The sequence below is a fragment of the Octopus bimaculoides genome, chromosome 19, assembly GCF_001194135.2.
Source record: "Octopus bimaculoides isolate UCB-OBI-ISO-001 chromosome 19, ASM119413v2, whole genome shotgun sequence".
Classification (NCBI taxonomy): domain Eukaryota; kingdom Metazoa; phylum Mollusca; class Cephalopoda; order Octopoda; family Octopodidae; genus Octopus; species Octopus bimaculoides.
In genome coordinates, this window is record NC_068999.1 from 45148715 (window position 1) to 45163532 (window position 14818).

The 14818-nt window shown below is 36.0% G+C and overlaps 1 protein-coding gene across 1 annotated transcript in view; it reads right to left on the bottom strand.

Annotated features, from left to right (window-relative positions):
* The window catches only part of LOC106881077 (intraflagellar transport protein 80 homolog), a 295274-nt gene that overhangs the window by 142386 nt on the left and 138070 nt on the right, over positions 1-14818 (bottom strand). The window contains exon 12 of the mRNA XM_052974707.1: positions 5571-5706. Within this exon, the coding sequence (XP_052830667.1) occupies positions 5571-5706 (136 nt within the window). The remainder of the gene's footprint in view (positions 1-5570; positions 5707-14818) is intronic.

Consider the following 14818-nt stretch of genomic DNA (forward strand, 5'->3'; position numbering starts at 1 on the left):
ATATATATATATATATATATATATATATATATATATATATATACTACAGACATCTAAACATTTATTTTCTATAAATCCGAAACAACAGTGTCTCTAAAATCTACACTGATCTGGTTGAGGGCAGCATGCAGTTTACATCTAAAGCAATGGTGACAGAATGATGACAGCTGTTTAGGTACCAGAAATATTCAGAGATGTCAAGCAAGCTGTGACAGAAGAAGCATAGGAGAACACAGATCAATCAGTAATGGAATGATAACCAAGCTGAGCTAGGCTAGATATGTAATGTGACAGGGCAGCAACAGTGAAGTGAGGCTGGGATACGTAGTGGAGAGTCAGATACAGCGGTGTGACAAGTAATGACTGGTATGGAATGAAGAAATGTGACAGGGCTGCAATACATGAGTCACACCTTGGTGGAGCTGTGACAACAATGGGATAGAACAGCAGCAAATTTGTGATACAAGAGTGATTATTGATTTCATGTTCTCTCAACATTTCTAAATCCTTATGGTGTAGAGAACATAAAGTTCTCACTGGCTAGAACAAAGCATCAAAAACTGATGAAGAAACTTGAAGGATTGCGTTGGTCCAATGGTAGAACATCTGTCATGTCTACAGAAGATGTGGGTTCAAATCTCAAAGACGGCTTTTGACTCTTTTCTATCTGAAGGGTTTTTTAAGCCAATATTTAAAAGCTATTATTTAGAGCTTTTTCTACTTCAAATCCCACCGTTAAAGATGATTCCTTTCTTATCTTTCAAAGTTTATAAATTCTTATGACACAAAAATCATCAACATCATCATTATTTAAAATCCATTTTCCAAGCTGCCATGGGCTGGACAGTTTGACATAGGACTGGCGAGCCAGGAGGCTACATCAGGCTCCAATCTGATCTGACGAGGAACATTCTAGTGAAGTTGAACATCTTGTCTGGCCACCACAGTCCCCAGATCTCAAAATTATTGAACATTTATGGTGCATTTTAGAAAAACAAGTAAGGAGTCAATATCCTCCACCATCATCACTACAAGAACAGGAGACTTTTTTGGCTGAAGAATGGACAAAAATTCTTTTGGAAACAATTCAAACTTTGTACGAGTCCATACCTCATGGAATTCAAGCTGTAATTACTGCCATTGGTGGTCCTACCCCATATTAAAATAAATTTGTTTGAAATTTTAAGGTGTTTTCATTACTTTGTCCAACCCCAGTGTGTGTGTGTGTGTGTATATATATATATATATATATATATATATATATATATATATGCACACACACACACACACACACATATGCACCTGAGCACTATTCACACTCACACACTGGATAGGCTTCCACACAGTTTCTATCTGGTGTGATCACTTACACGGCATTGGTCAAACCAAAGCGAAAATAGAAGACACATTCCCAAGATACCACGTAGTGGGACTGAACCCAAAACCTCGTGGTTGTGAAATGAACTCCTTAGCCACTCAGCCTTGTCTAGCTTTAGACTTCAAGAAAAAAAAAACATTGGAGGAAATTTCATTTGCTTTTATACGTCAGCAGTCTGTCTGACCATACAAGAGCTCCCCCTATTAACTTAGATGAGTTGTGTATTGTCTAAAGACAATGAAGAGAATGGGTTACAGAACTAGAATACCATGGTGTTATATCGTCTGTCTTAATAATCACATTTACACAGAAATAAATAAAATATTTCCTGGTTAATGAGAATGTGTGTGGTTTTCTGCAGACATTGTATGGAATGAAGTTTATTAATCATGTTAACGAGTTTAGTAATTTAAAGTGTTGAATATCTAACACTCTCTGTGATACTAATATATTGAATGAAACTAAATGTTGGTTGCTCAGGGACTTTGAAACCATGACTAACGAATACATTAGTCGTAATTTTTTTACTGAATTTCTGATAAGTCACTGAACACTACTCATACTGCGGTACCATCTTAAAGTGTTTTAGTCAATTATATTGACCCTTGATAAAGCCACAAGAGACATACAGAGACTGGTGGGGGTTTTTTTCTTTTAAGCTGTATCAATGTAAATGCACACACAGACACACATTCACATATCATTATTGTCATTTAACATTCACTTCTCCATGCAAGTCTTTTCCTCATTTATTACCTTAATATTAGGTGTAGGTGTTTGGTAAGCAGTGTACTTTCCAACCACATGGTTCTGGGTTCAGTCTCACTGCATGGCATCTTGGGTAAGTGTTTTCTGCTATAGCCTTGGGCCGACCAAAGCCTTGTGAGTGAATTTGGTAGACAGAAACTGAAAGAAGCCCATCGTATATATATATATATATATATATATATATATATCGGCACAGGAGTGACTGTGTGGTATGGTAAGTAGCTTGCTAACCAACCACATGGTTCTGGGTTCAGTCCCACCACATGGCATCTTGGGTAAGTGTTTTCTGCTTTCGCCTTGGGCCAACCAAAGCCTTGTGAGTGAACTTGGTAGACAGAAACTGAAAGAAGCCTGTCGTATATATATATGAAGGCACATGGCTTGGTGGTCAGGGCATTCAGCTCGCGCACACACACACACACACACATACATATCGGAACAAAGAGTTATCAATGAGGGATTAATAATCCAGATAAAATACATCTTAAGCTCCCTGAAGATACAAGGACAGCAGGGTAACAAGGGTTCTTGTAATTAGTATTGAAATCCAGGTAATCCAAAGACAAAGTCCATTATTTGTCAAATTTGTAAATCTGGTGATACGGTGTATTTTCACGAAATGGTAAAATGAAAAGGTGAGAAGTAATGGGCTTTATATATTTATGTGTGCATTATAGACTTACAGCTGTTTCAATTATAAATTTTGGTTGTGTTCGTGGTTTGGTTTATTCAACTGATCGATTGAAAGTATAGCAAACGACTGTTGCAATAACTACAATACTATCTTTGGGAAAATACATACAAACACACACACACACACACACACACACACACACACACACACACACACACACATGCTGTCTTTCAAAATACATTCATGGCTGAAATCAAACTGAAATTACTGATGTAATTCAGTGAAATTTGGAAAAAAACAAATGAAAGAAAAGTGGAAAAAAAACAAAAAAAGCCTCTCAGTGACCCGTAATCAACCAACAGTGGATTCCATTAGCAGTTACGATATTGACCCATTTACTAATTAGTGTCATCAGTTGATAATTTCACTTTTTGACAATATTCTACAGCCAGCATCCATAATTGCTGCATGAGACAAGAAATTAAAAACAACAAAAAAAAAAAGCATTAAAAAAATAGCAAATTAGAAAAAAAACCAAAAAATATTTCTAAAAATTCAATAGATGCATGTCTGACATTTTCTTTCATCTGATTGGAGTCGAGCAGAATGTTGGTCTTATTAGAATACTTGGCATTGGTCGGGTGTGATGCGTGTGTGTGGGGGTGGGCATGGACGGAGAGTAGATCAGCCTAGTTTTGCCACTGCACCAGTAACTTTTACTTTTAATAAGTAGTCTTATTTTAATTCCGACTCTTAATAAGTCAACGAGTCTTTCATCTGTTTCAACTAACTATAATTAGATATTAAATTCACCATCCTCACCAATTAACAAAACAAAAAGATTAAAAAAAAAAACCCTGAAAAATTTATGCAAAAAAAAAAAGAGAAAAAACAACAGCAAAATCATAAATATATAGAATTTAAAAAAAAAATACTAGAATAGAAACAGAGAAAAGAGAAGAAGATGAACAAGAACAAGAAAAGTGGAAAAAGATAACAAAAAAAATATATAACTGATTTCGTTGATATTTGCCAATTAAATAATCTGAACTAATTACAAAAAGAGATGGTGAATGTAATATGAAATAAGGTCGAAAAGTTAATTGCATGGTGGTATGGAAGAATGTAGGATATATTTCTTTCAGAAAGATAATTAACTGTGATAACAAACTGAATAATTTTATCAAGGTTTTAGAAGCCATCGGTCGCAGATGAGTTATATGTGGCTGAATTTTGGTAGGAAATGGATGGGCTGAACTGGTTTTGATGGATATGGGGGGGTTTTGGAACCTAAAATAATTCGGTGATTAGAGAGAGAGGGAGAGAGAGAGAGAGAGAAAGAGAGAAGCTAATGGAAGAAGAAGAATGGAAGGAATGGTACATGTGTGCGTGTGGGTATAGCAGGATGGTGTATTCTTCATAGGGGCCAACGACGGTAGCAAAATGGGTGAGTAACAAGTTGAAGGACTTATCAAAGAGAGAAAGCTCTGTTGAAATGCATGGAGGAGAAAATGACGACGAGGGAGAGAGAAAGATGAGAGAGAAAAAGAGAGAGAGAGTTGAGATGAAGTTAAAAACAAACTAACCAGAACACAATTACTCAAATATTTTCACTATGACATAAAGATTATCTCAGCCTATCACTTCTTAACGAAGCTAATTTCTTTAAAACTCCAATAGAAACAGTAACACACACACAAACACACACACATGCGCAGATGTATATATGTGTACATATATGCATGCGTATATATTGATGTATATGTGTATCTATACTCACACATATACACAAATGAACATAGGTATATATGCACATACATATATATAGGGATTTATATATGTATATACATATAGGTGTGTATATATATATATATATATATATATATATATATATATAATAAGAGAGAGAGAAATAGAGAGAAGAGGAAGAAGAAAATAGTTGCTTGCTATCAGGGAAGTAGCCTTCATCAGGCAACCTGGCATTCCTTAATTAGTACATATGAATAATTTTAGGAAAATAATGGGCCTTTGCGGTTTTTAATTATAGAGCAAATATCAAATTTATAAGTTGTTTGGTTGCAGGGGCTATGGAACCGGAGTGCAGAATTTGTTTTAATTAAGCTAATTACATTACAATGACAGGGTATAAAGTAAAGACATTCTCAGCTGTTACATAGGGAAATAAAATAGGGAGATTTCTACATCCCAGCAGGGAACTTTCTAACTAGCCAGTTGCACAGCAGGAGGCATAGTTCAATACCTAATGTAATTATTCAACAAGAAGAAACAACAAAGTGTCTATTTCAAACTGCGTTTATATTGCATGGTTGCACTTTGGGGCATTTTCCACAGAAATTTCGGATATTTCTATTATCCTAGAGGTACGGATAATTTTTACAATGAAAATTCTAGTAGAATAGATGTTTATGAATTTTAATACAAGATATGTCATCTTTTTTCATTTCATTTCACTTCAAGGAAATTCTTCATCATACCGAAAGAGTGAAGAGAAAAAAAAAATAATAAAAGAGAAAGAAATAACAAGGAATTTATGTTTCTTTGGTTAATATTCAAAATTTGATTTCTCAGGCTTTAATTTCAGAAACCTATTGGAGAAAATTTAATTAGTACTATTCAAAACTTCCTAACTTCTCTACGGCATTTAACCAGAAATCTTTTTTTTTGTTGGCTCTTTTTTTTTTTTAAACACAATAGCAAAGAATTAGAGATGTAGACTTCATGAGCTGAGAGCAATTTGAAATTTGAAAAATGTCGGGTTTAAAAACTTACCAAGTTTTAGAAATGTTCTGGTATGGCCAAACAAACGGACGGTTGTTAAATAAAGATCTCGATTTCTGTCAACAATTGCCAAACGTCTTTCGTTAGCATGACCACACTGGTCCAAAGCAATTTCAACCACCTCCAACTGGAATGGTAAAAAAAGAGAAAAATGACACAACGCGATTATTTTATATGATTTAAACATATATACACATACACACACACATACATATACAAACATAAATAAATACATAGTATATATATTTGGCAATGAGGTTAATTCATCAAACTAAAAATTCTTCAAGTGGCTCTATGGTAAGTAGCTTGCTTACCAACCACATGGTTCCAGGTTCAGTCCCACTGCATGGCATCTTGGGCAAGTGTCTTCTACTATAGCCTCAGGCTGACCAAAGCCTTGTGAGTGGATTTGGTCGATGGAAACTGAAAGAAGCCCATCGTATATATGTATGTATATGTGTGTCTGTGTGTTTGTGTGTCTGTGTTTGTCCCCCTAGCATTGCTTGACAACCGATGCTGGTGTGTTTATGTCCCCGCAAAAGAGACCGATAGAATAAGTACTAGGCTTACAAAGAATAAGTCTCGGGGTCGATTTGCTTGACTAAAGGCAGTGCTCCGGCATGGCCGCAGTTGGGAAGTAAGCTTCTTACCACACAACCGCTCCTTCCACACATACCAAATATCTACCTTTCTATATGTTCCTATTTGATGGGAAAAAAAAAGTGTTGTCTTTTAATACACAGAAACATGTAAAAAGCACCATCCGAACGTAGCTGATGCTAGCCCCACCTCCCACCCCGGCTGGCTCCTGCGCCAGTAGCACGTAAAAAGCACCATCCGAATGTGCCTGGTGCCAGTGCTGGCAGATTGTATCCCATGCCGGTGGCACGTAAAAGCACCCACTACACTCTCAGAGTGGTTGGCGTTAGGAAGGGCATCCAGCTGCAGAAACCCTGCCAGATCAGATTGGAGCCTGGTGTGGCCTCCTGGCTTGCCAGTCCCCAGTCAAACCATCCAACCCATGCCAGCAAAGAAAACAGACATTAAACGATGATGATGATGATGATGAAACTATTTCTCCCATTGACGTAAACTGATAAATATTTCTTTTTTCTTTTCATCTTCGTTATTACATTATATTAAATCCTAAGACATCGATTAATTAGAGTTTGATTTTGACATATTGTGTTTCGCAAATCTCTTCAGCATTCTAAATTTCTTACATATACATACATAGACATGTGCGTATATGTGTGCATATGAGTGTGTGTGTGCATGTGTGTGTGTGTGTGTGTGAGAGTGTCTATGTATCTGTATATGTATGTATTTTTCATGTTTATACTTCTATACAAATATGTTTAAATTCGGTATTAAAATAATGTAATAATGTTTGATTCAATATATAAATTGGAGAAGGCAGCGAGCTTGCAGAAGTATTTGAATGCTGGGTGAAATGTTTAGCGGTATTTAGGGAGGATATGGCTGGTTTAAAAAGCTAAAGGATTAAGCACTTCTCTGTAATTCACTTCACAAAAAAGAAAAGACAATGAAATGGCATCCCCATTCAGAAGGAATGTTACAATCTTGACCACTTGCACAGTACGGAAACCAGGTAACTGGACCTATGACTCTTTGGCCATGAAACAATAACGTCCAGGTGTCATCGTCGATGACATTGGCAGCAGCAACGGTGGTGACGATGACAATGATGACAACATTTCAAACAAGTCTCCAATCAACGCCCTAATGTACTGCATCTTACTGTAGTCGCTGATGAATCATAGTTTATCTCCTTGCCCATCCAGTCAGAAACACTTCCAATGCCATGGGTATCACCCTTGTTTTACAGAAAAACCCATGAAAAGGTGATTGATAATTGGTCTGCATGATTTACACATCAGATTTAGACTAAAAGTGTAACCAAGATTGATGTGAATTATGATTAAAAGTGTAATTCATCAATTTCTTCTAGAATTCAATTTGTGTTGTTTTTTGTTTTTGTTTTTGTTTTTTTTGTTCCTGTCACTACTTTGGCAGGTCTTTATATTCAGTGTCAAGTAAATTTGATAACGATCATCGTTGTTGAAAGAGCTTTTCTGGAGCTTATTTTTGGAGTTCAGCTGCAAACATTTTGTTTCAAAAGAAAATATCAGCTGATATAAATGGACATTTCTTTTCTCGAAAAAATTAAAAAAAAGACTTTCCTAGCAATGCCATTTAGTTTTTTAGCCTTCAAAGGAAAAACCATAGCAAGCAAAGATCCTCAGAATTCCACAGAACTTGTTAGAAGATATGTAATATGCATACATGGAACATACATAAAATACACAAATATACTGGAATTTTGACGGCCATTGGCATTTTCTTTCTCTCTCTGTGTTCTCTTTCCCTTCTCTCTCTCTCTCCGTCTCTTGTACTGCTTCTCAACCCTTCTTTATTCCTAGTTATTATTTATTAATAAGGTCTGCGAAGCATTACCCATAGATACATATTTTTTCAAACATGAGGTCTTTGATAATGTTTTCACCGAGAAAATTGTTATTTTTTGGGGGATTTTTTTTTTTTTTTTCATTCAGTTATTTTGTAGATCACATTTTGTTAGAAACATAGTCAAGAATTTGAGAAAAGGTTCAGTAAAGCAGTTCCGACATTGACTTGTTCAAAGGCAAACTATATATACAGGTGTGAAGCTATTACAGACACTGATAAAGCAAATGTTAACAGCAGGTCAGAGAATTATAGCAAAGTTAAGTGAAGGTATACTAGTCTTCATAAGACACAGGTCTGAGCTGTGCCAAGACATGGCACCACAAGTGTCACGTTTTTAACGACACAAATACTTCCGTGCACACAATATAAAAGGGTGTTAGCAAGAATATGGTTGAACTGTCATTTAATGAAGAATTTAACGAACGGGTAGGTAAATGTCACAGCTCTATCCTCCCTTTCTTCTGTTCTATATGGTTCTTGAAGCTAAATGACCAGAGTTCAGATCTGGCTCTATTTAAGAACTTGTATAATATGGCGCAGGAGTGGCTGTGTGGTAAGTAGCTTGCTTACCAACCACATGGTTCCGGGTTCAGTCCCATTGCGTGGCACCTTGGGCAAGTGTCATCTACGATAGCCTCGGGCCGACCAAAGCCCTTGTGAGTGGATTTGGTAGATGGAAACTTAAAGAAGCCCGTCGTATCTATGTATTTGTGTGTCTGTGTTTGTCCCCACAACATCGCTTGACAACCGATGTTGGTGTGTTTACGTCCCCGTAACTTAGAGGTTCAGCAAAAGAGATCCGATAGAATAAGTACTAGGCTTACAAAAAATAAGTCCTGGGGTCGATTTGCTCGACTAAAGGCAGTGCTCCAGCATGGCCACAGTCAAATGACTGAAACAAGTAAAAGAGTAAAGAGAGTATGTAATATGCAATAACGTATAATATGTATTTTACTGGGTTTAGTCTTTCGCCTGTTGCCATGATGGGGTACCACCTTTAAAAATTTAAATGATCGTACTGACCTCAGTACGTATTTCAATCTGGCATTTATTTTATAGATCTCTGCTTGATGAACTGCTAACTTTGAGACATAGTGAGACACAATACACTTGTGCTGATGTTGTGTAAAAGTACCCAGTCCACTCTGTAAAGTGGTTGGCATTACGACAGAGGACATTGATGTTGATGAGGCTTCCACACAGTTTCCATCTATGAAATTCACTCACACGTCATTAGTTGACTCAGGGCTAAAATAGAAAACACTTGCCCAAGGTGTCATGCAGAGGGACTGAACTTAAAACCACATGGTTACAAAGTAAGCTTCTTAGCCACACAGCTACATCTGTGCCTTTAATAATGAAAAAAAAGCAGAGTTACATTGAGTACTGTAGTTCACAGTATCTAACAAACAGACGGGATGGTCATGGCAGGAATGTTTTGGATCAAGCCCTTAGCAATATCAATTTCCTACGGCAAACATTAAGACAACTACATACAAGGTCTTAGCTAAGAGCTCACATGACCCATAAAATGAGATTTTTAGAAAATTTAACTGAAATATTATGAAGAAGGAGAGAATGATAAAACATTATATTGATAATCTGTCTCCAACATTAAAATTACTTTGAGAAAGTTTCCACCTACAAAACTTGGCACCAAAAAAACGGTTACTTGTTTGCTAAAACAAAAATCTTCTTTATTAGAAACAAGTACAGTGTAAATATGTAAGGTGTGTGTGTATGTGCATGCATCTGTGTATGTGTGTATATGTGTGTATGAATGTACGTGTCTGATAGTGCATGGGTGTGTATGTGTGTATATTTGTGAATGTGTGTGTGCACATGTCTGTGTGCATATATGTGTGTATGTATGCATGTGTATTTGTATGCATGTATGTGTCTGTATAAATTTATATCTGCATGTTTGTATACGTGTGTGTATGTATATATATTTATAAATGTATGTGCATATATGATATGCATATATATATATATATATGCATATATGTGTTTGTATGTAGGTGCGTGTATATATATATGTATATATATACATACATGTACACACATGAACACACATATACAATAAAAAAGAAAAGAATACTGAAACAATTTCCTTAACACAAATGTGATTAAGATTAATTTCCAGATTGAATATAGGTCATTTATAAATAAACATCTTTTTAGTAAAAATTTTTTTTTTTTTAATTTTCATATATTTATTTATTTATTTATTTATTACCTTCTGCAGCAATAAAATAATTTAATTCCACTGAAAGATCTGACAGAAAAATGGTTTCTTTGGAAATCAAATGATCAAAAGAGAGAAATTCTTGTAAAAATAACGTTAATCTTTTAGAGAAGCAACAAATGAGATGAACTTTTTGAAACGATTAACAGCAAGAGATGAGGAAAAATAGAGCGGAGGGAATGACAAAAACGACATCCAAAGTTCCAGACAAATTAAATTTGATATGAACATAAGGAACCGTTATGGGAATTTCATATTGGTGAAGAAACAACAATGTGAAATTACTCTCAGCTTATATTACCATAACTTCCATGATAGGCAATTGAAGATAAGATAAACATATGTGTGTGTTTGTGTGTGCGTGTGTATGTGTGTGTGCTGCATATACATATGTGATGTGTGTGTATGCCTGTGTGCCTACTAATATGCTCAAAGATGTGTGTATATATATGCATGTGTGTGTGTGAATGTGTATATATGTATATAACAGAGTTTGTCTCACTTGTGAAGTTTCATGCCACAGCAATCCTCAGGCAAGACTTCTTTACTGGGGATCTCAGTAGCATGAGACAAACTCTCAGTTTTCAATAAAAATAATTAAAAAATAAATATACATTCTACAACATGTATTAAGCACTCCTCTCTCATTCATTTCACATACAGCAATGTGGTTTTCTGCTTCTAGGATGTAAGCTGCGACCTGATCAACCTTCAGTGAGTCTAGGGGACAAAGGAGTCTGATGTTGAAAGACCCAAAGCACTCTAAGACCTCAGAAACCCTCTAAGACCTCAGAAATTTCTAAGACTTCAGAAACCCTCTAGGACATCAGAAAACCTCAAAGACCTCAGAAACACTCTAAAACCTCATGGATCTCTACGATGTAAGAAAGAAAGCAAGAAAGCAGGATTCCCAACCACATCTGGGTTCAATTGCACTGTTTAGCACATTGGGCAAGAGTATTCTACTATAACCTCAAGCCAACCAAAGCCTTGTGTGTGGATTTGGTAGATGGAAACTGAAAGAAGCTTGTCATGTGTGTATATGTGTGTGTGTGTTCTTGTATTTGTCCCCCACCATCACTTGACAACCAATGGCGGCGTGTTTATGCCCCCATAATCTAGCAGTTCCGCAGAAGAGAATGATGGAACAAGTACCAGCACTTCAAAAAATAAAATTCTTGTAGGTGGTGCCACAGCATGGCCACAATCTAATGACTGAAACAAGTAAAAGACAAAAAGACAGAGAGAAAAGACAGATCGATTGGTGATCCACCAGTTAATCTGTCATATCTCTCTGTCAAATGGCCAAGACGATGGACGGACGGATGGATGGCTGGACGGACAGATAGATGGACACACGGATGGCTGGACAGGTGGAAGGATGGAGAGCTGATAGGCTGACAGACAGACAGACAAATATGTATACAATTCCTAGCAACAGCAACGGTGTGTGTGTGTGTGTGTGCACAAATGAATATATACCAAGAACTATTCTTACACATATCTATGTATTATATATGATGTTGCAATCGACAGCACCCACCAACCCCCACCCCGCCACCCAATCTTTAAATTACTGCTATGGCAACGCATTTACAATTCCATCATCAATCAAGTAAGACATTGCAGATGTAACTAGAAACCATTCTGCACCATTTATTTCCGCATAATTTATTTCGCATGCACATAAACCTCATCATTTTTCACAACTACTACACTAGCGGGTACAGGTATATATATATAGATATATGTGTGTGTGTGTGTGTGTGTGTATGTGTAAATTGGTGGCAGCATGGTGCCGGTGGCATGTAAAATGCACCATCCGAGCATGGTCAATGATAGTGCTACCTGACTGGCTCCTGTGCTGGTGGCACGTAAAAAGTAATATTCAAGCGTGGCCGATGCCAATGCTGCCTCACTGGCTCCTGTGCCGGTGGCACATAAAAAGTACCATCCAAGCGTGGTCAATGCCAATACTGCCCGACTGGCTCCCATGTCAGTGGTACATAAAAAGCACACGTGTGTGTGTGTGTGTGTGTATACATATGTATATACATACAGATATACATGTGGATGTATGTATGTACACACAAAAACACACATACATGTGTTTGTGTTTCTGAGAGAGAGAGAGAGAGAGAGAGAGAAAAAGTGAGAGAGAGAAAGCCTGTATCTCTTAATTGAGAACAAGAAACAAAAATTTCTAAATAAATTCTAACAGATTATCGAATATTCTTTCCTTGTTATTATTATTATTATTATTATTGTTATGATTATTGTTGTTGCTGTTATTATTATTATTATTATTATCATTATTATCATCATTATTATTATTTGTAGATAAGAGGATTACGAAATCAAAATCAATATACACTGGACATTTCGTTTTATCTTCACGTTTATTTCGGAGAACGAACAAACCGCCAAAAAACAAAAAAAAAAGAAGAAACACAAAACCACAACTGAAAGGAACGAAAGAGAAAACAAAAGAAAGAAAAAACAATGAAAAACCAACCTAATTATAATCATCATTATGTAAAGTATATATATATATATATATATTAAAAATCATTACAAGGGGATTTACAAAAAACACAGAAAGGAATATATATGAATGTGTGTGTGCGTGTGTGCATGTATGTATGTATGTATGTATCTATCTATATATATTAGTATATATATACATATATATATATATATATGTATATATAAATAATATACATATACATATATTTACATATATATGTATATATATATACACACATCATTGTTACACACACACACACATATATATGCATATATATACATGTATACATATATATATATACATGCATATAAATATATATATATATATATATATATACATATAAACTTATACAAACATATACATATGTATGTATGCAGACACAGCAAGGGGAAAAGAGCAATGTAAAATGCTTCAAATCAATTGAATAGAACACACAGCTTTAGTAAAACTATAAATCCTGTTTGTTGTTCAACTTTCCACACAAGAAGCCTCATATTCCTCTCTCTCTCTCTTTCTCTCTCTCTCTGAGAACGTCTCTTTTATAAGGAACCTTTCAATGTGTGACATATCCAATTTTAATTGAATTCCATGGTACATTATTTCAGATAGTCAACAGGTAAACTAATGTTTAGTTGCAAATCAACACTTGCAGCTTGATGTGGTTCTGAATATAAATGGCTAAAAAGGAACAGATGTCAGTCAGTCATTAGAATTTTGTAAACCAGAAACACGAGATTATCGTAGTAGCAAACACCATTACTGATGCACACGCATGCATGTATACGCAGCACACCAACGACAGTCAATCAATCGACGTGCAATGTGGTGCCGAAAAGTTCCTGGCTTTAACGGTATAGTGAAAGGCCTGGTTTCAGGCCCAACCTGCCAAGTTCTATTACAGGACTTAGAAAAACTGAATAAGTGGGTGAGTCTAATTGGGGAATGTGTTGAATAAAATCATGATTAACTAATCCTCATGAATGTTCTTTTACCAAAATTTGGGAAATTTTCAGCCCCCCCCCCTCGTGTGTGTTTGTGTATATATATATATATATACACACACACACATACAGATATATATATATATATATATATATATATATATTTAATCATCGTCATTTAAGGTCTGCTTTCCATGCTAGCATGGGTTGGACGATTTGACTGAGGACTGGTGAACCAGAAGGCTGCACCAGGCTCCAATCTGATTTGGCAGAGTTTCTACAGCTGGATGCCCTTCCTAATACCAACTACTCCGAGAGTGTAGTGGGTGCTTTTATGTGCCACCAGCACAAAGGCCAGTCCAGCGGCACTGGCAACAATCTCGCTTGAATGTCTTTACACGTGCCACCGACACAAGTGCCAGGAAGGCGACAGATATTTCTTATTGTTGTGTTATTGCTTACTTATTATGAAGAAGTTCTGAGCTGCTATTATTGGCTGGAATAATAGCAGAATGAGCAACAGCGATCAACAGAAAGAAACGGTGAAGAACTTCATAGAGGAATGAAAACTGGGATATGAAGAGATGGCTAAGACTAAGTGCAACAATGTAGGGTGTCATCATTTGCCAGCGGAATACAACAAAGATACTGCAGGGTGTTGCAGCTTTGAGTTAAGTGAGTCGCAGATGGTATTTATTTGAGTAGGCTGATTTCCTTAGAGATAGCAGCGAAATGGCTAGAAGAGAAGGGTTTTTCATGAAGCAAAGAAATAGAGCATTATTTGGCACTGCCAAAGAGTGCAATGCAATTAAAATGTGATGAAATGATTGCCATCTGCAAACAACAGCTGTTAAGGAAGATGCGCTTGCACCACTGCAGAATCTGCACATTGTTGCAGTTTTACTTACACACATACACCTATATACATATATATATATATACAGACACACATATGAACACAAAAATAAGCATATACATACACGCACATATATATATATATATATATATATATATATATATATATATATATATA